Raw genomic sequence first — 26,197 nt, forward strand, 5'->3', positions numbered from 1 at the left:
AAACTGCTAACTCACTTTAGCAGTCTGGTTGCATCTCCCCATAATATGCTACATCAGCCAACAGCTCCGAGAAGCACCTGGAGTGCAGAGATGCATGTCTCCTATATTCAGTTTTACCTGCACTTCCTTCTGCACCTTCACAGATGGTTTTATTGCCAGAAATGGACATCTCTGTGTCATGGATGTGGACATTCTCTGTCTGATTTAAATTTTGACCCGTTAGGGGGCCAAAATTATCAACTCTCAAATGATGACCAGGCAGGGATTTGTCCCCCAAAAGCAAGAAAGTTCCTTACAAGAGGAGAAAAAATAACCCAGAAAATAATTCCCATCCATAACAGGATGAAGGAGAAGACAGGCAAATGGGAGACTGGAGAGCCAAGTTAAAGTCATCTGAGAGAGACAGTGCATTTCTTTAGCCTAGCATATTATGCCATAGACCTGGACAGCAGATGACACAAAAATATTAGTGTTTTGGTTTAAGTCAGGATGCAGCTTTCCACAGACTTGAAACAAACAAACAAAAAAAAAGATGATGGAGCAACCCCATTATGAAAAGTTTGATCTGACTAATACAAGCTGGAAACTAAAAATTGCCTTAGTAATCTCTAGAGCTTTGGTGGAAGAAGAAAGAAGGGAGAGAAGGGAGGGAGGGAGGGAGGGAGGGAGGAAGGAAGGAAGGAAGGAAGGAAGGAAGGAAGGAAGGAAGGAAGCAAGCAAGCAAGCAAGCAAGCAAGCAAGCTGCTGTCAGGGAAATATCATATAAGAAAATACCATCTAAGAAGCCAATTACCAAAGGTGGGGTTTGCCATCATTAAAAAAAAAACTAATCAGCAAATCTGTCTGGATGCAAGATATTTAATATACAAGAGTCTTTACTCTCATGGCTGATGGAAATGGGCAGGACGAATACGTGTCTGTACACACAGCTCTAATCCAGGCTACAGATGCACCTTCTGACAGTTTTCCTGATGAAGAATCAATCCCAGGTCTCAAATAATAGTAATTTCTCAAATGTATCACTCTCATGGATCTGCCCACTGGATGAACCAATATTGAGATCCACCCAAGCTGTCTGAACTCTCTGCATCTCTAATGCACTTTCCACTGTGCCATTGAACATGAAATTAAACCACAAGAGCTGGGCTGCCAGGGGGATGCAGTAATACATGCTTGTGCTTTCAGCTGTGAAGCAATGAGATCTCCTGGGGCGGAAAGAAGGAGACCAGAGAAAAAAATAGGCAATTTACATAAAAATGACTGTTAAAGGGAATGAGTTTGATCCTTCCTCTCTTTTTTTTTTTTTTAAACACGCAGTATATGTCCACAAGGAAAACCACCCTGTAATATAATCCTAATAGCAATTTAAGCTGTCTAGAAACAAAACCTTCCCTGAGAAGTGAAGTACTTTTTGGCAGCCTATGCAAACACCCTTTTCCTGTTCTTTCACATAACCTAGAAAGTTCAAAGGAAAGAAAGGTATAAGATGAGTCATATGTAGAAGATGTTACAAGATAAGCAAGATTTGAAACAGAGAAACCTATCAAGATTCTAATTTCAGAAACTGCTAGCTGGTCCTGCTGTCCTGTCCTATGGGCACATGTTGAAACAGTTATGCAATCACTTTCCTTTCCAGCCAGAAATCCCTTAAGATATTCCTTTAGTAAATTTGGATTTATTTTCACTAAGTAGTCCAAAGTATCCTATGGATTCACAATTCAAATGTTTTAATGTGCTATGACTTTTGGGTTTGTTCAAAGAATGAGTAAAGAAGGCTGCTTTGGCTTTATTTTCCACTTCTATTTGTAATAGTATAAACTCTAGTATTTCCTAATAAAGAAAAGTCCATTATGCACACTTGCTTTTCCTGTGCTTGCAAACTTCTTTACAGGCCAGTATCTAATCAGTCACCCATTCAAATGCTGCAGCACAATCTGACATCAGAGAAAGGAAATCAGCATCAGATTCTTCATGTAATGGCAAGAACAATATAATTGGTTTGTCTTTGAGATGTATAAAAGTGTCCCTTCAATTAATATTATGCCAATGTTGAGGAGATTAAAGAAAGAGTTAAAAAATAGCCTTCACTACAGAGAAGAGTCTATGGGTATGAAATGAGGATTGTATACCCGATCCCAAACCCACTGCTGTCTGGGGCAGTAAAAAAGCCCCTCTGCGTAAAACCCAACAAAACCGTGTATGTAGCTCTGTTTGCTACAAGAGCTGAGCAAGATGGGTGAAAAAGGCCTCACAAAGCCAAAGCACCAATATGCTGATTCCCACCACAATTTCTTTACATACAGGATGAGTCAAAACAGTAAATTATTTTTTGTTTACAAGGATGTTACACACTGCAGACTTGAGTAGCATCTTAGTACTCAGCCCTTGCTGGAATTTGCCACACAGACAGGTCATTGGCTCACCCAGATCAGTGTTGGAGGAATATAATTTCCAAGTCAGGAATTGTGGGTTGATTATGTCCACAAACCTGACTGGAACTGCTGTTGGGTCAACTAAATTGTGGTTATTTTATTAACAATAAAAGTCCTAGTGAGAGTATGGATACTGAAGGAGGAGGAAAGGGAGGAATCACAGCTGACTGAGAATGAGACCAACATACAAGTTCAGAGTGGTTATACTGCCAAACACTTCCCACTCGATGGAGCTGGGCACCAGCACAAAAATATTTAGAAATAATCCTCTGACTGCAGATAGATCCCCAACCTCTTGGCCAATTCTATACCAAGACCAATGGGTCCAAAATATTACTTATTTAAAAGGCAGACAGTGTAGAACATCCCAATTGAACACATTAACTCAATCAAATTAAAAAGCAGGGCTACAGTGCTGAAAGTTACTTCCACCAGACTCACAAGACAGTAGAGATGGTGTAAACTCTCAAGAAGACATATAAACAAACTCCAGAAAGGCAATGCTAGGTATCAACTTCAGGATGATATACAGAGTAATAGAATGGTTTTGCTTGGAAAAGACTTTAAAGACTGTGTAGTTCTACTACCCTGCCTTGGGCAAGGACACCTTCCACCAGATCAGGTTGTTCCAAGCCCCCATGAGCCTGGCTTTGAACACTTCCAGGAATGGGGCATCCAGAGCTCTCTGGACAATCCGTTTCACTGCCTCCCCACCCTCACAGTGAACAATTCCTTACTAATATCCAATCTAAACACTCTCTTTGTCAGATTACACCCATTACCCTAAAAAATTAATTGAAAATAATAGAACAACTTACCATCCTTATTTGAAACATCTGCTGCTTGACTTGCAAGGTCAATTTTCACAGGCTCCACAGAAGTTTCCTCTTGCTCTTGTATCCCTATAAGCCAAAGAAAGAGAAAGATCAATACTCACAGTACCCAATTAATATCTAATTCTCAGACTCTTCATGCCTGGCTTTTTTTTTTCCTTCTGGCAAGCTCTTACCTTTGTAGACTCCACTGTTGTATAGTGGCACCCACTAGAGAAGAGGACAGAGGCTATAGGGAAAACATGGTTTGAAAATAATTGCCTGAATATTTCTAGCAATTCAAACTCTTTTTTAACTGGGATTGTTAAAATCACATCGTGGTGTGTGCAACTGCCTCCCCACAATTCTTTTCTCTTCACATTTAAAGAATCCCCTCTGGTCATAAAATGAAGTATATGATGGGGACTTAGTCACAGTTATAAATTTTCTATACCCAGCAGAAAGAAAATAAATACAGTGAAGTGTTCAAATACACCGGGTAGCCAGACACAAACTAGAATATGAATGTGGGAAAATGCATTTTATCATTGTAACTCAATATTTTTATCTCTTCTGCCTCAGGCTTGTCTGGAAGCTTAGATTCAAATTCCTAACAATATTTGAAAAGGAAAAAAAATTAATTTGCTGTTTTAGACAGTTCTACTATTCTGCCATTGGCCAAGAAGCCAATTTTTATTTACATTCCATCATGCTACTTCTCTGCTTCTGTGGCTGCTGTAAAACCTGTTGCACTCATGTGACTGAACTCCAGGATAGCAGGGGATTGGTCACTAAGGGATCCAGGCATTTGGGTGGTTATAATGAGACAGCAGAGTGTAGTAAGAACTCAGATATTTCAGAAACATTTCATTCATAAACTGAAATAATCTACCCCTTCACCGTCTCTCAAAAACCTCCTTCTTTCTCCTGTGGAATTCTAAAGTGGGGGTTTTAAGGCCACCAGAGTATACTACATTGATTTTGTCCATAAAAATGTATTTACTACTGAAAATTTCAGTCACATTTCCTTCTAATTTTATCTGCAAACCAATGGTATAATGGGGAATTTAATTTCCTCTCTGCTTGCTGTGATGGCCAATGCTATTTTCACTGGGAACTTCTGGCACACTCCCTATAGAATCACAGAATCATTAAGGTAGGAAAAGACCTCTAAGACAGAGTCCCACTGTTAACCCAAGACTGCTAAGTACACCACAAAATCATGTCCTCAAGTACTACATCCACTCACCTTCTGAACACTTCCAGGGCTGGGATTCCACTGCTTCCCTGGGCAGCCTATTCCAATGCCTGACCAACAGTCCTACCAAGCTTGGGGGATGGATGACTTTACAGTGATAGAAATGTTACTTATCATTTTAACAGACCTTCCTTCTCATGCAGAAACTTTTCAGCAGATCATCATATCAGCAGCTTCACCTCTTCCTCACTGGTTTAAAATCATCTCCCCAAACAAAATACTTGTAAACATCTGTGACTGAGAATGCTGCACATCTGCCTGAAATGGCCCCTTTGTGGCCATCAAGCTCCAGATGCTTCTCCAGGGAATTCATGAGAGTGAGCATGGTTATCTCCTGTGTTTTTTTATGTACCAACATCCCCAAGGTTTCCCAGTGCTCACCCACCTGTCTTTTTGGCTCATGCAAAAGATAAACCCAGGTGACCCTACACAAATAATATGTATATGTCAGGAATTTGTCAAGTACAAGACTTAACAGGTGTTTCAAAATCCCTGCCTGACTTCTTCTGGCAAAATCAATATGAAATTTGAGGGACCATGAAAATACTGATTAATGAAGGAAGATACACAGACATTCTGATTGTGATACATTTTGATTATCTGAGGGAAACATCTCTATGAAAAATAAAACTTTGAAAAATCTCAGAATAATCAGGTGGGTGGGAGGAAGCTTAAAAACCATTTAGTTCCAATCTCCCTGCCATGGGCAGGGACACCTTCCATTAGACCAGGTTGTTCCAAGCCACATCCAACTTGGCCTTGAACACTTCCAGGGATGGGGCAACAACAGCTTCACAAGGCAATATGTGCCAGGGCCTCACCAACCTCTGAGTAAAGAATTTCCTCCTAATATCCAGTCTTAAACCTACTCTTTCATGTTAAAAATATTCCACTTTGTCCTGTTGACTGTCTCTACATGAGTGCAGCCTGCAGTGGATGCAGCTCTACCCACCAAGACACCCTGATGGCTCATGTAGGTGTTTGGGATGTCTGCTAAACACCAGCATGCTCCAGCTGGCAGCTGCTACCTCTGAATCTGACTTTGACTCCTCTAAACCACCATGTATTAACCAAATACAGGAGATATGATACGACTGGTCATGTCTGGCCTCCCAGTTTCTCCTCTTGTCACTGCCTGAAGATGAGCACATAAAGTTCCCAGCCTTATCACAAGAACTTTAACTAGCCAGCATGCCTGGCTTTACCATGCTGCTGAAAGGTTTTTTGCTTTCCATTTCAGAAATCTCTCATGCAGCTGACAGGTGCAAAGGTTTATTAGCATAGTGCTAGGCGATGATAGAGGCTAATGAAAGACACATGTGCATGTGTAAATTTCTGCACATTTGCTTAGTTCCAGTTGTCTTCCATTTGCAGTGATAACATCTGACATGGGATGGGGGGTGGTAAACCTAGAAAGAGGCTAGGAAGAGTAACAACAGCATCAACAGATCTGCAGAATTTTTTGCAGAGGTTCAGGATCATAAATACTGTCAGAAGAGTTGCTTTTGTTCCGCTTTTTTACCTTCTTTCCATGTCTGAAACTCTGATTCCCCATCCTTTCTAGGAGAGGATTGTTGCAGTATCAGTGGTATTTACACTGGGAGTTTGTTGTTGGATATTGTCAGCAAGAAAAAATTGTAGTGGGAAATAGTGTTCAGGGAAAACTAGGCAGAAGATATTTTAAACTTTTACTAAGTTGAGCACCACTGCAAATCTTGGGAGGTGGTTTTCACCATTTACCATCTCATTTTTTTGGGAAGACTTACAAATTCAGTTAATATAAATTTAATTTCTTCCTTCATTATTACTATGGGATGGACACAGGAACGTTCAGTATACTGCCATGCATGTGGAAAGGGTATTATCCAAAATAGCTCCCCTGCTGTGCAGTCAATTCAAGTTCACTCTGAGATCAGCCCAATTCACATAAACAGAGGAATTTGATCAATACCAGAAACTGCCTTGACAGGCAATTTATTCATGAGGCCTCTCCCTCATTTAATTCTTTCAGGTTAAAGCACAAACAAGCAAAGGGTTTCAGGTCTCCATGCAGGAGCTCCTGAAGGGGAGGGAGCCCAGGAGATACTGCTTTCAATATCAATTCCCATTTCCAATTGTGCTCCTGCCAGAGCTCATTACCTGAACCCTTTGCCAGCTGGTTACACAACCAGCCCAGCACTAAGAAACAATGGGCTGCTGGCACGGGCAAGCAGGGCTCCCAGCTTTTTCCAATGCACAAGACAAGTGTATACCAGGAAGACAGAAATCTCTGTACACTTATTTAAACTCTTCTTTTTTTCCCTTAATAGTCACTTGTTCCATGTGCTTACAGTTAATATGCCATTTTCTCTAGAGATTATTTTTTTCCCCTCTAAATTCAGGTACTGTTTACAAAACTAACGTGAAGCTCTTGTGGTAGCTCTTGGTACCTTAGCATTGCTTTTAAAATTGTCCAAATTTAGATGTTAGGCATCTGTTTTACAAATCCCCAATAAATTCTAACAAGCAAAAAGTGTAACCCTTGTTTTCTTCATGATTCTTACTTCTCCTTTTGTACAAGGTTTGCATCTATTTCAAGCAACAAAAGCAAGCAACAATGCAGGCTTAGAAGCTGTAACAACCCAAGAACTCAGTTTCTGCTCTGAGCTGCCATCCTTAAGGATTCATATTTCTCTTTGATGAGTCTCAAAGGGCGTTCTCCTGGCAGAGCCTTCGAGACCAGCCTTGGCATTGCGTGGGTCAGGGATGTCAAGTGGGCTCTGAACCAGGAACCTGGGTTCCTGCTATTAGTCTGTAGCTTGTTAATAATGCCAGAGACCCCCTTTAAGACAAACAGAAGAACAAGTTTCATGTGTAAATTAGTTCTGCCAGTGTAATCATATACTCCATGGTAACTTAAATCTTTAAAAAGTCCCCAGTCATAGAAGTCTTGTAATAAGTGGGAAATCCTAAGATAATTCTGAATATTTGAGGGAGAAATGAGTTGTCAATACTACAACAATCCTGAAAACTACTATTTTTACAGGCAAAATGGCAATGCCATAATTCCTAAAGCTAACTTGCTCCACAATTCTGGGTGCTGCTGCAGGAATGCTAATAAAATACTATCCTGCTCACAGACAATGTGCAACCTGAAGAAATTCATTAGCTGTAAATTATTCATAAATGAGTTGCTTCTACTTGTGTTATATACTTTGAAAAAATCACCTCTGTCATTATGCAAGAGGAAAACCATGTTAGAGCTATACTGAACAATCCAGATTTCTCCAATTCATACCCACTGTTGTTTTGAGTTTAGCTGTAAATATGCTTCCCCTAATCATGAGACTCTGAGAGAGTCAGGCATGTTAAAAAAGAATAAATCCAAATTTCTCTTTTTAAAATTGGAGCACACAATTTTTCATCTGCAGTAACAAACCAAACCAAAACAAACAATCAAAAAAACCCCCCCAAAACAGAAAAAGCTCTTCTGACCAACAGCTGCATTATCTTATCTGTCAAAACCAGTTCCCATTTCTTTGCTCTGTGAATAACCAGAGTTGTTTTTTTCCTCCTTTCCAGTCATTTCATTGTAGCACTTTGCTAATGTGACTGTCAAGCCTTCACATACTTTGTTTACTGCTGTATTTTAGTAACATAACAAATGCTGCCTCATTTAGAATCAGAAGCTGCCTGTGATACAAGGATTCTGTTTGACTCCTCTTTGATATCCATCTGGGACGACTGACCCTTTTAATCAGACTGGATTCTACCACATCAAATATTTGTGCTGTCTTCTTGTATGGCTTTACAGGTGTAAGCACCCAACCTGCTGCTCTTGGGACGCTAAGAAAAAAATCAGCAATCCTTTTCCATCTGATGTGTACTTCATCACATTTGAGCTGGAGGGCAGTTTTCTCCCTTGTTGTCCTTCTGCAATGTGCAGGTCAAGACTGACAGTTCTGAATCTGCAGGAATGGCACTGCCACCACCGTGCCTCTTGCTGTTCAGCATGGCTCAGTAAATAACAAACAACTCCATCTGTTCTATCAGGAATATTACACCTTGATCAACCACCACCCTGTCCCCAGCAATTACGCTCCAGAGAGATGAAAGAAAACTCCAGAATGCAGATTTCAAAGGAGGGTGTGCTGGTTATGGTACCAGCTTTGCTGGGCTTTTCAAAGCAGTGAGTGAGCATCATTCTGGATTTGTGCTGCAGCCCCCTCACTGTCAATTGGAGTGTGTACCCTCCTTTTTGGCATTTTGGCCTTGTGAGTAACAGAGAGTGATGAATCTCCCTTTCCCTCCAGTGCAGCATGTGTCAGCTCAGCTCTCTGTGTTTGTGCACAACTGTACCTAAAGGCATCCTGCTGCTCCCAGCCACTGTTATTCCCAGCTCAAGCTGAACGGCAATTTTTAAAAAATGCAATTTAAAAGTGTCTAAGATCTGTTTATCCCTATCCCCTTCCAGCCTTTCATTAAACATACTGTTAGTAAAATCCCATTGTGCCCACCATTCTCCAAAGGTGGGAATGGGAGGCTAGTGAGGATTGTTGCTCAGCAATACTGTCCATAAGAGCCATACAAATTTGGCACATCTAAAATCACTCATGTCCAACAGGAGCACATTGTGTATTTTGTCTCTCTCTAAAACCAGGATAAACCTGAACACAGCAGGCTCTTGATGAATGCAAGGTACATTGTTTTAAGAAAAGTTTTCTTGTTTTTTTTTAATTCTGGAAAATGTGTAAAAGGCCATGCCATTGTTTTCCAGATGCTCTTTTTGTGAAACCTCTCAACAAAGAAGAAGCCTGCAGCATAGAATGTTTGAAATGGAGAATCCAGAAAATTAATCTCATCTCTCAATTGCTGGCTGTTAAATCAACTAAAATGTTGCCTGGTTGTGATCAAACTAGGAGATCACCTGTCCTGAATGGTTATGCTCCCTCCCTGCCTACAAATAAGGCAGATAGCATGCTCAGTAGTATTATAACAAGTGAAGGGAACAGAAATGGTATGATTATTTACCTCTCTTTCCCATTCTGTCGTTTTTTCCTGGTGTTTGTGAAACTCAAGAGTGATTTGGTTCAGTTCCTGATCACTACCTACCTCATCCTAAAAACTGTGTAGGTGTGAGGAATTAGAACACTAGGGGACCCTTTCATGTAATCCTCAGAAAATCTACATATTTCCTAGAGCACACTTTTTACCACAGGAAATGATGCTGGGCATTCAGAAATATTTTCTGAATTCCATGGCCATATGAGCCTGTTGAAAGACAGCTGCCTGCCAGAATGATATCTGCTCTTCTACTCCCATCTCAATATCACTGTTCTCCACACTCTCACAAGGCTCATCACCACATACCTGGTAGCACAACAGTTCTCTCCAGCACCTTCAATTCCTCTCTGCACCATTAATCTGTGGTGAGGACTCCTGGTCTTAATTTTGATGAACCAGTGTGGGAGCCCAAATGTTTTAATAGGACTTTCTTTCCCTTCGGTCCACCCACTAAAAACCAGAACAACTTAATAGCCTGTGCTGCCATCAGCAGCACATACTCTACCTCTATTCCTCTTCAATCTTGTATTCACTGTATTTTCTGAGCACTTCAAATGATCTTGAGAAAACTGCAGAAAAGCAGACTCTGATAGCAAAGAGATCCTGGATCTCCTAAGCAGGACAGATTTGTCAGAATGTGACACTGTTTCAAAAAAAGAGAAACAAACTTTCCATTTTGTTCCAAAGTAATAACTCCAAATATAAAGGAGACTGAGACAGTCCTCAGCTTTGAGCAGCAGGGCAAGAACCAGATGGGTACCTGTAGTGAACAGAAACAATATGTATAAATATAAGTTATGAGGAAAAGATGGGGAAGAAGAGGGGAAGAACCTCAGAGAACCTCAAACCGCTCAAGAGCTGAAAGTTAGAAGAGTTCCTCTCAGAGAAGCACCCTCACCTTTCATGGAGAACCCACACAGGGCAAAAGGAGGCTTTGCCCAAGCTTATGATAATGTAGCTTTGGGGCTTCTCATCCTCCTGGCTTGCAACCAGTTATTTGCAAAGCCCCTGCTTCTGAAAGAGGTTACTGCTGAGCAAAACAGTAACCTTAGAAAATATTCTATTCAATTCCTCTTCAAGAAGACTATTACCAAAATTATGAAGAATGAGCTGAAGGTGTATTACCTCCCAAGCATGGATGCCATTTTTAATTTCTTCTGATAACTGGATGAATATAAGAACAAAAATTTTATAGCAGTGACATGGAGTAAGATACTTCCCCAGCAAATAACAGGACTAAATGAGAGGAAGGGATGCTCTAACCCTCAGGTGCTCTATGCTAGCAGGGAACAATCACACCCTCTTCTGAATAGAGACTGTATATAAGTAAGGCATGTGAAGATCTAAATCATGAGTGGTGATTTGAACCCCAAATCAAGTGTGGTGAGGCACTGGCACAGGCTTCCCAGAGAAGCTGTGGATGACCCACCCCTGGAAGTGTTCAGTGTCAGGTTGGATGGAGCTCTCAGCAATCTGGTCATCTGGAAGGTGTCCCTGCCCATGGCGGGGGGATGGTAACTAAAGAGCTCTTCAAGTCCCTTCCAACCCAAAACACTGCATGATAACAGCAGTGCCAGATGTAACCCCATGCCACATATTCCCAAACGGAGACAAGCCTAAAAGAACAACCTCCACACTATGTCAAGCAATTCAGCTGCATGGTGGCAATCATGCTCTGATACCCATTTCAGTGGCAGCTCTCAAGAACCAGATTTCTTGGGGTCCAAGGAAGGTGCATAGCCAGACAGTGACAGCATAACTTGTGTTTAACACCTGGAAAATCTACCTGCCCTCCTGACACTCATCTTCTAGCACGAAGCCAAGAGTATTTCAAAAACACAGAAAAGCACAATGGGGAAGATAACTCCTGTAGTTTGCTTTAGAATAAAGGAATCCATCAGCCTGGGTGTTAACATCTGTACCACAGGAGAGTGGTTGATAGACTTAGCCAGTATTTCTTGGCAAGGCTAGAGACTGGATTTAAATTGTCACATTTGTGACAATCTATTTTGCTATTTGCTTATTTGCTCTGTTTCTTGAAGAAAACTTTAGGACCAAATTCAAAATTACTACTGTGGAACAGAAACACTGTGCCACAACAGTGCTTACAGAACACCAATTTGGTAGGTGAGGAAAAGTGTCACTGCTGGCAGCTGCATGCTTGCTTCTTTTTCTTGCAGTGTTTCCTAATATTGTAAATGCTCTTTCTGGCTCACTGTGGGAAACAACACTAATATGCATCACAGGCTGTGAGATAAAACATGCAGTGCTACTGCTGCCTTTGATTTTCCTATCATTTATATAAGCTCTCAGTAATAAATCCACAGAGCTGTAGATTTTTTCCTCTAAACTTTCTCACCTTTCATTCTTTGTTTGTTTCATAAATTCTAGGGTCTAACAAAGACCTTATATCAGAGACAGGAATTTACAGAGATAACATAATGCAAAGAATACTAACAACCATCATCCTCCCTCTCTGAAACAGCTCCAGAGCACTGCCCAACTGACCTCAGACTTGTAAAACAGGGATCTGATCTATTTGCTTGAAACCAAGTATTTCTTTCTCCTTCTCCAGTTAAGAGAAACATAACATGGTTAGGTTTTTTTTCAAATGAGTATTTGTGTCCTGTCCCTCCCCACTTTTTCTTGATTTTACAGAGTCTCACTCACTGTGTTTGTGCTGAATTAGTCTCTAGTCATGGAGATGGCTCCAGTTTGTTGTCTGGGAAAACAACCTGAGCACAGCACTAACTGCAAGAGAAAGGCCACTGTGTTTTTCACTGTCACTTAAAAAAGCAGTTAGCAGACACCACCAAGAGCAGCTTTCTGATTGCAGGACACTTAAAGAGAGGCAGCTTTTCTCCTTCTCAAACCCTGTGCAAGGACTCAGTAGTAGTAGGTAGGCAAAAAGCTAGTAATGTGCATCAGAGCTACAATAAATTGCTATGGAGAAGTCTTCAGTCAGGTTCATCAGCTCTGACATCTATCATTGCTCTCACCCAGGTCCTGTGATTTATGAGATTTTCTGCTCAGTTTAGTTGCAGGGGGCATGTACAGTGGGTTTCTTCATCTCCCAAAGCACTTTATTCCAAACAACACTTCCCCTTACACAGCCTCATTCCCCCAGTTTGAAGAAGTCCACCCTGCTGTTACTGGTCACTCTGGCAACTTTACAAGCAGGAGAACAAGGGATCAGAAATTTACACAAGGTTTCACATACCTCAGACACTTATTTGTTTCAAAAGATAGTAAATTAAAACAGCAAGTTAGACCAAGGCTGGCTTCTGTCTAGATCATTACTGTGACATTATGTAAAAACTGGAGCAACTTTTTTTTGAAAGCTGAGGCATGTTTTTCCTCAACCATTTGGCCTTCGCTCCATATTATTGAAAATTTCTCAAAGTTCTGTTATACCTCAAGGTACCAAATAGAAACTGGAGGCCAAAACCATATAACACAGAGCCTGAACAAAAGTCTTTAAGAAAAAAAAGAGGGGGGGAAAGAGGAGGACAAATGCCTCAGTGTGTTTCTTATCAGAGAATACACTTTCAAAAAATGCAGGATTTTTCCCTTTAGCACTGGAAATCATCTCCCTTCTATCTATCAATCTATCTTTTAACATAGAGGTTGTTCCAGATGCCAGCACACACAGGTCAGCATCTTCAACAATAGCTGACTAACGTCAGGAGCACTTTATAAGGGAGTTCAGATCCCTTTTGTCAAAAGCTTCAGCAGCTTCCAGCAGCTCCATCTGGCTTCAAAGGGGGCTCACTTCATGAAGTGTTTTGGATGTGCTCAGCATTTTTGAAATTCAGGGCACCTATTCTGAATCCTAAACATGGACTTCAAAAATCCATGCCAATTCTCACTGCACTAAGGATAACACCACCTCTTTAATCTGTGCTTAGAAAGCTAAGTGACATTATAACCAACAACCTGACTTTTCCGTTCTTTTTCCCTCAACGGCGTTTGTAGAACTCCTAATAAAACTGGTGTCTATCATGAAAACCAGCAGACTTGAGCCAAAAAAGATAACTATAATTTTCCTTGAAACTAGTCAGTAACACCTCCTCAAATCCACTTCTGAATTGATGAGCTCTTTCCTTACAAAGAGCTGTCCTGAAGGCCAGCCAGAAAGTAGCAGCTAGGGCTGTGGGATACTCAGAAATACCACAGGCCATAGAAAAGTACTGAATTCTAGGCTGGCATGTTGGAGTACTCAGCCCCGCCTATAGGGTGCCAGAAAACATAAGGGCTTGTATTTGCAATCTTAGCACCTAAGTCAAGACCTCTACCAATTATACCAGAAGAGAATAATTGTATTAGCAGCTGATAGTGGCAGACTTCTGTTCTGCTAAAGCAGGATGACACACACACACACTAAAAACACTTCCTCAAGCTAAATTCTTCAGATTGCTGAATTTGGACCATGCTTTACAATTTATTCATAATAAGACCTTCTTAGCTTAAGAACTTGCAGATGCCTAGAGCCTTTCCATTATATATCTTTCAAGTATTTTGAGCTCAGGAATAAAAACCAAAAACCCTGACATAGTGGTTCCAGCCTTGTGTCAAAAAGCAGCAATATTTCCCCTCTTCTCCTTGAATACCCACAGCTGGAGGGTAATAGAGAGCTTTTGCCAGCACACAGCACAAGGGTAAGAATTAGAGGTAGCAGGTGTGCTCTCTACAAATGCGCACGTGGCCCAGGTCTGCAAGAATTTGTACACTGGTGTAAGGATTGTCACTGCCCACAGTCTTCACAAATACCTTGGCAACTCTTACTTTCATGAGAACTACTGAAGCTTTCAAAAGAATGCAGAAGTGCTAATCTCCTGATGCAAGTGACTTCAGCCCTGACAGACATTTCCTCAGAGTCACAGATAAAACTGAAGGATTAAGCCATAAAGGATTAGGAGAGGTGTCACCCAGAATTAAGTCACTGGCCTTGAATCTTGGTTTTGTTGAACACTGAAAATAGCAAATTTCACCATCTTAAAAACAAGCTTTATTGTATTTCTTTAAATATATAGAAATATATTTCAGATATATATCTTGATTTCCTGAGTAGGCTTAAGAATCTAGATGGCTCATAGTTGTACAGTTTCCATTTTTTACTACCCTTCAGTGCACTAAAATACATCAATCTGACAATCCAAAGAGGCCAAACAAATTTCTTTCACAACTGCACTGGATGTTTATATATCGAAGAAAATACAGGAAATAAACACCTTGCATGGCTCTCTTCACACAGAACCTATTTTAAATGATACAGACCCTAAACGGGGAGGGTCTGTTAGACAGAAAATTGGTCTTTGCCTAGAAAGTTTATAGATCATAGCAAATCTAGGTCTTCCCAACTTAGCTGCCCAGCTATTTTGATGTAAGCACCAAAAAGAGGTCCATACATGAGATGTGCCTTAAGTCCAAAAAGTCTGGCATTTCACTTAACAGGTGTAGAGATTATTTGGGGTGGTAGGGAAGAAATAAGCCTTGTGCCTTAAAGGGGTGTTTCAAGTCACCTTGGATATCTGTGACCATGTTGAGAACTGATTGAAAATCTTATGAGGGACCCAAGCACTGATCCTCAGCCTGATAAAACCTGCCATAATTTGGAAGCATTGTGCTTAGCTCAGGCTGGAGACTGCAGAAGCCCTGACACTATGGCATTCTACAGGGACGGGGTGGTCCTGCCATACAGGGAACCCACTGCAAAGGTACATGTATAGTCCATGAAAATGTTTCTAATAAAACCTTCTCCTGAATCAAATTATGCTTTTTTTTTCCTGGTATAATGGTAGATAGTATAATGGGAAATGCAATGTTTTTAGGAAGTCATACAAATGTATTCTATGAAGCCCAAGATTTCCAAAGAAATGTCGCTGGCTCTTGCCAAAACTCTAAACTGAAGCTACCAAATTGCTGTTCAAAAATTAAAAGAAAAATGAACCCCCCCTCAATTTAGAAGGACATGAGTATTTTTCAATTTCATCAGACATTTTCATGGAGGGAAGGCACTGCTTCTGATTACCCAGCAGGAAGCATTTAAGAATGTGTTTACTGGTCATTCATGACACAAGTGCTTCTGGCAGAGGCAAGCAAGCTATTTTTTAAGCAGCAGAGCTGGAGGAAGCCAGTTGGTCACAGAGAATCCATGTAAAAGACAGTGGTGCCACTGTGTTGGCAGTCCATGAAAGGGATGCCTCAATTAGGCTGATGAGCCTGCAAAATCATGGAATTTAGGCTGTGCATTCCTTGAATAAAGAAAACTGTGAAGGGCACTTTGCATGGTATTTCCAGTTTAAGTTTAGAGACTGGACTATACAGCAGTAATAATTAATGATAATTAAGTAAAAGTCCTAATTAATATTAATAGTACTAATAGGTAAAAAGATCCTGCTTATCCTTCTGTATATTTCCTATCAGAAAAATTCTTCACTTGAGTTTCATTTCCTTAACAGAGCAATTCATACTCTAAGAGAAAACTTAACAGTGTAACTATTAATGTACAATAGAAAGTATAATGAAAATGAACTCAAATTTAAGTTCTCTAAATTCAGTTTATCTACTCTTCATCTCATGGCATATTTACTATAGCAAGCCTAAAAGTTTAGACCCATTTTATTTCTGCCTGCCCTCTGATTTACAAACCCTGAATTAATGCAGCTTTTCACAGCCCACATGTGGAAGAACTGTGCAAATAGCTGAAGGAAAGGATAACTGGATCATATGCCATGGATCACATTCTGTGCACAGAATGGCTTCCCCAGAGTAAGCCTATGTAGCAATGCTTTTTGGCATTCATCATCACAGTCCAGTCCTTGGATCCCTGGTGTTGTGGCCATGTGAAAGCAGGTTTCCACTGACAGAGCAATGCTTTCAACAAAAGGCCATCCCTCCCAATGGGAGCACAGCAGTGATTTGAATATCAGGCCTCAAAAAAGTGGCTTTATTTCAAAAATTTTGCCAAGGGCTGCTAGTGGGCCAATCAGTTTCAGTGTGTGACGGTTTATACCAACAAAACTGTGAAGTCTCCAGAAATTAGAAATCTGTGAAATGTGGGGAAAACACCTACCTTCTTGCCAAAACAAAATTCCTGGTTATACAGAGCATTGGATCAAAGACAAAGCATTTTGCAGAAACACAGCATTATGACAAACCTCATCACCAAGGTTTTGGGGATGCTGGGTGACAGTCCCTCTAGTGTCCTCAGCTACACTGGTTGAGCACAGCCAAGGCTGGATCAGCCCCCTGCCCCTTATTCCAGCTTCCCTCTGGGCATACCCTCCAAATTCTGATTTATTCCATGTTACCAGCAGCAGGGGTGCTCAGTGAGCAACTGGGGAGCCCCTGCTGCTCTGGGCAATGCCTCCTCAGCAGCTCCCAGCAGCAGGGCAGGAAGAAGAAAATGAAGATGTCAATTCCAAAGCATGCCCACAAATTAGTACCTGCCGTCGCTGCTCTCAAAGGTTTAGAGCTCACCTCTTCTTTCCAAAAGCCTGCAGAAGACCCAACTACTTGAAGCTGTTGGACAGCACAGGGATACAGACAACATGAAGTGGCTTCAAGCTTTCTGCATATGTGTCCTTTGGGTCCTGGGCTCATAGAATTATAAATAGTTTTGGAAGGGATCTTAAAGATCATCTAGTTCCAGCACACCTGCCGTAAGTTTTTGCCCAAAGATTTTTTCACCTCCCAGGCAATTAAGAGAAGGTGCAAAATACCAGAGAAATGGCATTTCCTAGTGATTCTGATAAACAAAGTATATAACCAGCTACTTTAAAAGCGGGCTTTGAAATGCCACTGGCTTGCTTTGTTCTAAGCAGAGTCCCAGGGAGAATGTCAGGTCGCATAACTCATTTGTTATCTTCATACAGAGGGGCTCCACTAAGCGTCAGCCATCACAAAAATACTAACACTCCTTTTAGTGAAAAACAAATAGAAAAGAGAAATGCAACAACTCGCTTAAATGGGAGCCAATTAGCACTTCAAAGATTGCCACGTGGTCTGTAAACAGGGATGTTAATACACGGGGGAGCTGTGCTCCTCTTCAGCCACAGCCTGAGTTATGAAAATGGAGGGAGCGCCATTACAGAGATAACACTCCCCCATGACACAAACCTACACTGTGCATTCATTTAGACACACTCTTTGCATTTTATTTCCCTCAGTGGCTTAAAAAATGCCAAGAATCAGAATAGCATGTGAAGAGCATTTTAATCTAGCCTTAGATAAGGCACTTTCCTGGTCTGGGCAGTGAGCACCCAGCAGCAACAACTTTATGTACAACATGAAGGAAAGTGTCAGGGAGAAAACTGCAGTAATTGAGGTCACATCCTCTGTGACTGCAAGGAAACCCCCTCCCACATTTTCCCCCATCATCCATGGACATTTCCAAGTATATACAGCTAACCATTTTAATGATATATAAATATTTATTTCCTGAGCAGATAAACTAGTAGGCATTTAATTCTAGTGATGCAAACACCTGATGGCTGGATGCTCTCATCCACCTGTAAATGCAAGACACCAGCCACTGAATTAAATTGTGTGGCAAAATTATGTGACAGTTATCTCTGAGGTATTTGGAATCCCACACAAAATCTGTGCTTCACATGGTTAAGCAGCTAGCTCTCATGTTTTATAGGGAGGGAGGGAGGGAGGGAGGGAGGGAGGGAAGAAGGGAAAAAAGTTGTGCTTTGTGTTTTTATTTTAAATCTCATTTGCCACTGTACAGTTACAGCTTACAGATTAATAATAAAAGAGTATATGTGACAATGCAGAAACAAATGATGTTCAATGTCAAACAGAAAGCAAGATGTGAATATATTTTTCTGTTCATTAACCAGGCTTTCATTTCAGCTGCTCTGATCTTGTAAATAAAGCTTACAGGCTAGTTCCAAGCAAGTGTGGGAATTACAGAAACAAAAAAAAAAAAAAAAAAAGAATCCTAAACACTAAATCAAAACACCTTAACGGTTTCCTGGTACTGGTTAGCTAATTATATTTGCCATTTTTTATTCCGGGATTAAACAGATTGAAACAGGCTAAAAACAATTGTATTCAGGAACTGGCCCAAGGGTAAGAGCTCTCTGGATAGTACCAGACATCAGCTGGTGTCAACCACTGCCAAAAAACAAGAGGCATCTCTGAACGTTCTGAAAGAAGAGCTTGGGCAGAAGGATGTATGGACAAGAGGACAGACAGACAGAAGAAAGAGAGAGAAGAATGAACAAACAACTAAATAACATTAAATAACATTCTCCTGCACCTACGACTTGCCTCTAAGGATTTGCTTTCCAAGCACTTTATTGAAAAACTTATCTTCTGGGGGGCAAATAAGGGGGGCTGAAAAGCCCTAGGTTAATTAAGCATTGCTGAGACGTGCTTGATGAGATGGGGAAATACAAAGCTTTTGAAAGGGTGAAAAATCTCCAACCATCTGGTAGTAGCATTGAGAAAAAAGGGGAAATACAAGGGGCAGTCTGCAGTAGGGAGGTGCAGGACTCCTTAATTATTGGGCTACCAAGACCATTACAACTCAACAAAATGAACTCACAAGGCTCAGAAAAAACAACATCTCTTAGCAAGAATAGCACTTTCAGGAAAGCAAACAGGAGTAGCTTTCCCCAAGATACATCTGCTAATTAGAAATGATGGGTAATAGATGCAGGTAGCAAGGCCCCCAGATGAGAGCAAGACTATTCCTGGTGACCTCTCTGTCTGTTTCTTCTGACTGCTGCTCTCCAATGCTTCACAGATGGTGTTCTCTTTAAATTAATACCACCCTGCCAGCCAGAAGGAAGCTTCTGTTGTACTTGGCAATACAGGTGAACAGCCTGCATTTAGATTTCAAAGCAAATGCCACAGGTGTTCCAGCAATATGGCAAGCAGCTGATGTGCTCCAGCCTCTTCAGGCCTGGATAAGACTCAGCTGTGTTTTCTTATCTCTAAGACTAGCTAGAGAAAAAGCACAACATTCAAAGGGCAAACTTCACACAATGGAACAAAATCTGAACTATCTTTGCTCTAAATGACTTTGTCAGTTGTGAGGTGTGAAAGTGCCAATGCCATCCTGCCTTCTCCTCTTGGAGGAGATGGATATGTATCCAGCTGATTACAGGTGCAGGTTAGCAAGGAGCAAACTGGCTTCAACACCCCAAGCTGTGACCAGAGCTTTGCCAAAAAGCATTGCTGTGCTCATTCTCACTTTTGGAATGCGAATATGTGTAGCTGGTTTCCTTTCCTCCTACATGCAGATCCTTCTCCAGTTCTTTCAGCTGTGTGCTGGTTATCTCGTTGGATTCACAAGCTGGGCAAGAGCAAGCTGTATCTATCCTTGAATGGCAGACCTCATTACAAGAAGGAAATGGTTCTGGCAATCTAATACATTGCATGGCACTGCTGCTTCCAGGATCACATATAAGCCTCAGGTCATGGCTACCTCTGGTGGTTAAATATCCCATAGCAGCTGTGATGAGAACAAATGGCATTAACCATATTTTACAGTCAAATCTTGACATGAATATCTCTCCCCCAGGCTCCCCTTGAAAATTCTTTTAACTTTGGAAAGATTTCCTGTGTCTTAAACATCGCACTTTTAACTTAGTACTGTTAAACATTGGCTGTGTTTAATGCCAGAGGGAACAGTTTCATGAGCAGATTCTGTGATCTCTGTATGCATCAATTTCTAAGATAACTTGGGTTCCTTTAGATAGGTACAAGATCTATTTCTTATCATCTGCTTTTCATACTTACACACTTCAAGAGCCAGCTGGATCTGCAAGCAGAACTGCACCCAGGAAATCTATTTTATGCCATGCTGGAAGCAGGCAATACTAGGAATATTGTTTAAAGACTTTTTCCTTTAACTTTCTTTTCTTTTTAAAGCAAACTTGCTCATATTGCATTGCCAGAAGATTCAAAACCAAGCCACAAGAGCATCCAAATGTTTGGACATGTACCTGAAAAACAGCTGTGTTCCAGCTGCAGGAGCCTGCAGTACCTATAACTCAGTAACTGTGTAGTTACTGAGACATGTCAGTAACCTCCCAGTAACCTCAGTCATCTGCAATTCAAGACTCAGGTTTCTATGTGCAAGCAGATTTATGATGATACAGGCATTAAAAACATTGACAACTGTTTAAAAAGATCACAATAGCTGTACCTACCACACACTGGACAGTTACTGCCTTGGAAGACACAGAGGTAAACAAAAACCACAGAGGGTGCCACTTTTACCAGACCAAGATGAGTGTGGAAGCTGTTAGCTATGCTCATGTGAGGGTAATTGTAAAATATCTGCTGTCCCAAGAAGGAAGTCCCAAAAAATGAGAGCACAGCTCTGGTCTCTTGGTGATGTAGCTGTTTAGATCAATGTGACCACCAGACAGGAGCTCCTGATATCTAAAGGAAGAATTGGGTGTGTGGGTAAGGACCACAGCAAAACATCATGGATCTGTGAGGTGAGATCACAAGAAGAAGGGCCAAGGGCTTAACTGAGGTGTGATGGCAGCAGCCATGCAAAACTTGGAGCAATAAGGACCTGAACCCATGTGAGGGAGAGGGACCATGACAGTGCTTACTCTGGCCTCATACCCTCTTGATCAGAGCACGCTGGAAATAAATCTGAATTAATGCTGGAAGGGTTCCACCTCTGATCCTTGTGTCCTAGAGACTCCTGCAAGACAACCATGCAGGAAGCCCTTCTCATTACTGAGAGAGAAGGTCAGTGAGAAGGTCACCTGTAGAGATCTTTCAATGCTCAGAAAAGAGCAAAACAAAAAGCAATGAAGCTGCTGCACACTCATAACAGCAAGTCCTCCTCAGTTTTCTGATCTCTCCAGACCAGCTGGGTTGATGGAGGCACCATTCTAAGGTACCAGCACCCCAGAAAGGGGGTGATGCTCAGACCCAGCTGCGCTGATTACCTCCCTCCTCAGTCTGTCAGCTTCCTACTAATCTTTCTTCTAGCTAGGACAGCTGGAGGAATCAGGCAAGTTAATTTCCTTGACTTGACTTGCTGGAGTTAGGCATTGATTTTTCAGCGTATTGACATATTATTTTGAAGCACCTGAGGTATCTCCATTTGTTCTCATTTGACACCTTTGTGCTACATTTCAGGCTGTCAGACCATGAAGACATATCCAGCAGTTGTGCTTTACCTGATGAAACACTGTGTAGTTGTAAATGTGTAACTGTGACAGCATTTGGCCACAAATTGGAAATGCCAATGTTTTCTAGGCCCTGATACAGTGAATTTGCCATCCTGACCCCCTGATTATACACCATTGTTAGCTGTAACCAGGGGGCAATGGAGAAGAGACTACTGACTTTTTCTGCTCAAAATCCAGAACAGAGTTTAACCAATTTTTCTGTCCAGGTGAGAATGGTATAGCCTGTAAGTGACTGCATATTTCCTCCACAGAGAAAATGCTGAATGTGTAGACATGCTGTCTTTCAAGGGCTCTAAAATAATGTAAGTATTGAGAGGTTTTAGGATGATGTAAATAGAATAAAGGAGGTTTTAGCCTCTGTGGTAGGTATGATTACTGGCACAGTGACTGCAGAACAAACAAACAAACAGTAAAGGTACATCCACAAAGGGGAATAATGAATCAAAGGGTTTACATACCCCAAAATTTCAGTGTAAAGACCCTGCAACAGTGAAAGAGTAATGAAGGTCATCTTTTGGTTGAAATTTGCTGGCTGTAGAAAGCAATAGATTTTAGAACTCAGGATAGAAATCACAAGTCTGAACATGGGAGGAAAAATCACTGGCAACTGTTTCAGCAAAGAACAGTGTTAATCAAGTAAGTACATTATAAGCATTGAACCATGTGTACAGGTAAGTAAAAAAAAAAACACCAAAACAAAAACGAACCCATTCCAATAGTCTTCATGTTTCTCTTGGATTTCTAAAACAAAACTAAGTGTTTTTGCAGTTGCCCATAGACTGTCTGCAGCTGAAACTCGCAGTTCATAATTCAGAGCACTGGTTTAATTGCAGCTATGAGCACATGCACAGCACACAGGAGTGCTCCAGGAAAGGCTCCTCAGAGATCATGCAAGATCCCAAAAAGGAGATTCCAAGCTTTTTGTGAAATAACAGAAAGTCCTAGACCCCAAAAAAGAGACACCAAGATTTTTGTGAAATAACAGAAAGTCCCAAAGAGCTGCACTTCTGCACCAATGTGTAGAGATGACCCTACTGCCTGATTCAGATGCAGCCCCAGAGATTAGGAGGGAAGAGCTTTCTCCCTGGTAGATCTTTCAGAGGGGCTAGAGACGAGGTCAGTTTGGGCTATTGGGTTGATACTATGGGCCAGGTATGCTGGTGATGACCTTGCATGCTCATCTGGGGGCAAAATGTGCTAAAAGCCAACCAAGCAGAGGAAAACTGTTCCAGATGGCAAGACCTCAAAAGAACACTCACCTGTCAACTACATTAGGAACAGGTGAGGGGACAGAAAACTTGCTGCCAAAAAGTTATGAGTCAAGTGCAGAAAAAAGGAAGAGAAAATCCAGAGGAAAGCATTATGCTTCAAAGATCTGAGTGAGATGGGGTGGGATTTTTCCTGCTCTGGATCAGCTGCCGTGAGAAAGGTTAAATCTCAGTGAGGTCATGCCCTAGCAAAGCAACCTCCACTTCACAAGGCTGTACACACATTTCCCCTCACTATGTAGCAGTCCCTTCTTGTACAGCTCTGGCCTCCCTCTCCAAGCACAAGAAGCAAGGACACCTATGAAGCCATGGTGTACTTCACTAGCAGAGCCAGAAGTGGGAATACACAGAAGAGAGAATAGAACAGAACTGAAGCAAAAAGTGTGTCTCTTGATCTACGTGACAGTATGGAGTGAGTAAATGCTACCCTTCTTGTATGAGAACAAGATTTACTCCTCACCACAGCACTAGGCAAAACTACAGAAATAAACAGTGAAGTGAAAATGTTCTTCCACTCCTCAAAGAACAAGCCACAGAATCTTTCAATCCTATGGCATATGGTGTTTTCTTTTAATTCCTTCCTGTTCTATACTTGGAAAAAAAAAAACAAAAACAGTTCCCCAAATCATATCTTCTCCACTCCCACTGGCTGTGATCTCCACACAGTTATGACTGGACTCCACTCTATTTTATGAAAATCCATGGTGAAATGCAGTTTGTCTTCCTGCTGCCCTAACAGCTATGACACAGTGCCATAACCTGGGCAAGGCAGTACATTCATCCAAAACCTAAGCAAGTGGGAGCACAGAATTTCCAGTTTCAGAGGCAGCTCAGTTGGATGAGTGTATTCCATCATAAAAAAACTTTATTTAAGGAGGTAAGAATCTAAAATTTATCAGTGCTTAACAAAATGAGGACTCCTTTTGCAGAAGATGGCACAAAGACACAACATTTGTATTTGAGGGATCAAATTGTTTCCTGGTGAAACTGCCTGCTGGACTTATTCTAATTTAAGACTGAATTTCTTACTGTGGCACACAGGAGCTAAGCTCACTGTTCCAGCAGATACCCCTGTAGCTGTACATATATGTTGAAGTGGTGCCTTATCTCTGGAGGTGCTAAAGCTTATTTCCAGAAATACTGATGGCTATGATGCCATCTGTAACAGTGCAGTCCTTGGCCAGTGAGTCCTACTTTTTAAATCTGTAACAGGATGTCCTACTTTTTAAAAATGTTTCTCAGATGTCAGACACTCTCCCATATTCCTTTCCCTCATTCCTTGGGTGCTATTTTAGGTAGTTTGAAAGAGACACATGTTTTGTTTCCATAAAGCACTGCTGTCTCTCTGGAGAGGTGAGCTAAAACCAAAGCCTGGTAGACTTGGACCCCACCATTTGGAATATGGATTTTATTATCTTCCCAGTTTTCATATGTCAAAAGGGCCTTTTCAGTATCTTAAAGCTCTTCAAGACTTGTAGCTCACAAGTAAAAAACATGCAATATCATGTAATACTATTATAAACATATGAGGACTAAGAATGACATCATGGCATCTGCTTTTTGCTGGGATTTAATGATTTCATATTTTTGGCATTCTCAACACGGAAAATCAAAATGAAAATGGCACTTCAATATATTTCATTAAAACTATCCAGTTTCTCCTCCAGCATCTTCAAGGATTTAATTTCTTCTCTTTCTTTTTATTTTCTGTATATGGAAAAGCACTCTAAAGCTTCTTTTACCTGATTTAATGCTGAGTGTGATTCAATTCAGTGCTGTAACATAAGTTAATTAAACTAAACAAAGGCTGCATTGTCAACACTTCCAGCAGAAACAAAGAGATGATTATTTTAAATGCAATAAAAATTGCTAATTCATAATACTATTTCTATTCTGCTTACTGTAAATGAAATGAAGAAAACAATCAAATAGAGATAATAAACCTTAAACACTATCATTGTTACAGTATTCCCTATTGTTATTTTCCTGTTTTCTTTCCTTTTTGCTTTTTTGTTTTACCCTTAACACAAAGTGACTGTGACAGCAAGCAAAATGTTTAAGCTGAAAAATTACTTATGTTTTCTACTTTCTTATTAGAAAAGCACACAGAAAAAAAATTATTTTTCCTCGCAAGGGATGAAAAATAATTAAAACTTCAAATTAATCCTGCACCACCTATTTTTTATGTATATTCAGGTAAGAACCTGGTATATGGAGAGTAATGAAAAGAAACAGATCCCTTCAGTAGCAGGAAAATAAATACAACATTTTTGCCCTCAAGAGACTGAAATCAATATCTAGAGCAGACTACTGACAGTGTAATAACCACCCTGACTGCCAATGCACAGTGCTGCACAGCATCCTCAGGGAAGCACCCTCAGGAAAGCCCTGCAGGAGGTTTGCATCCCATTTGCTGCCCCATCCTCCACCATCAGTGAAGCCTCTTTGCTGATGTAAGAGCCTGGACACCTCCCACTTCACATCTGCCAAAGCCCCCACACAAACAGTGGGGCCAAACCCCCCTCCTCTTCTGCAGTCTGCAATGTGTAAGTAGAGCAAAGAGGATGCAGGTGAGCCTCACCTGGCGACTTCCACGAGGTGTAGAAATGACTTGGATATCCTTTTCTACCACACTGTAATGCCTTCAGGAGGGAAGAGTGCTTGATAGAGCCCTTGGACCACCACAAAGTCAGAATGGTGGGCTGGCACACTTAATCTGGTCACAAAATGTCCTCAACTGGCTGATGCTGCAGCTGAAAAGTTCACTGGGAAGTGAGCTTTCTTGAAGTTCTCTTCCTTGAGGAAAGTTCTCTTTCTTCAGAACTTCACAAAGTTCACACTGAATTTTGTCAAGTTCTCAAGAAAATAAAGGTATGTAAAGTGAAGCTTCACAGGTGAGGTACCTTTTAGGATTTCCATTCCTAATCTCTCTGCACACCTCCCACTAGTCCCATCTACAGTCCTTATCTCTGCATAGCCTAGAGCTTTAAATACCCATTTGCAACTTTCTGGTTCCACAGCCTTTCCAACATTTCTGCAAAAAAGTCCAGTGGTGCACTTTTCTTTTGCTTTGCCAAACATCAGTATCTGTTAGAATAGGATTTTAAAGATATATTTCATATTTAGCATCTGAATATGCTGTAACAGCCCAAAAAATGGCCTCTGATCTATTCAGTATGGGTTCTTATCAAACGCCAAATGCACTATG

At 41.0% G+C, this 26,197-nt stretch overlaps 1 protein-coding gene across 7 annotated transcripts in view; it reads right to left on the bottom strand.

Annotated features, from left to right (window-relative positions):
• Positions 1 to 26,197, bottom strand: part of MACROD2 (mono-ADP ribosylhydrolase 2) — an 841,176-nt gene that overhangs the window by 6,842 nt on the left and 808,137 nt on the right. For all 7 annotated transcript variants that reach the window (XM_064415411.1, XM_064415413.1, XM_064415412.1 and 4 more), the window contains one exon: positions 3,251 to 3,334. In XM_064415411.1, coding sequence (XP_064271481.1) covers positions 3,251 to 3,334 — 84 coding nt within the window. The remainder of the gene's footprint in view (positions 1 to 3,250; positions 3,335 to 26,197) is intronic.

This window comes from Passer domesticus, chromosome 3 (genome assembly GCF_036417665.1).
Source record: "Passer domesticus isolate bPasDom1 chromosome 3, bPasDom1.hap1, whole genome shotgun sequence".
In the NCBI taxonomy this organism is placed as follows: Eukaryota; Metazoa; Chordata; class Aves; order Passeriformes; family Passeridae; genus Passer; species Passer domesticus.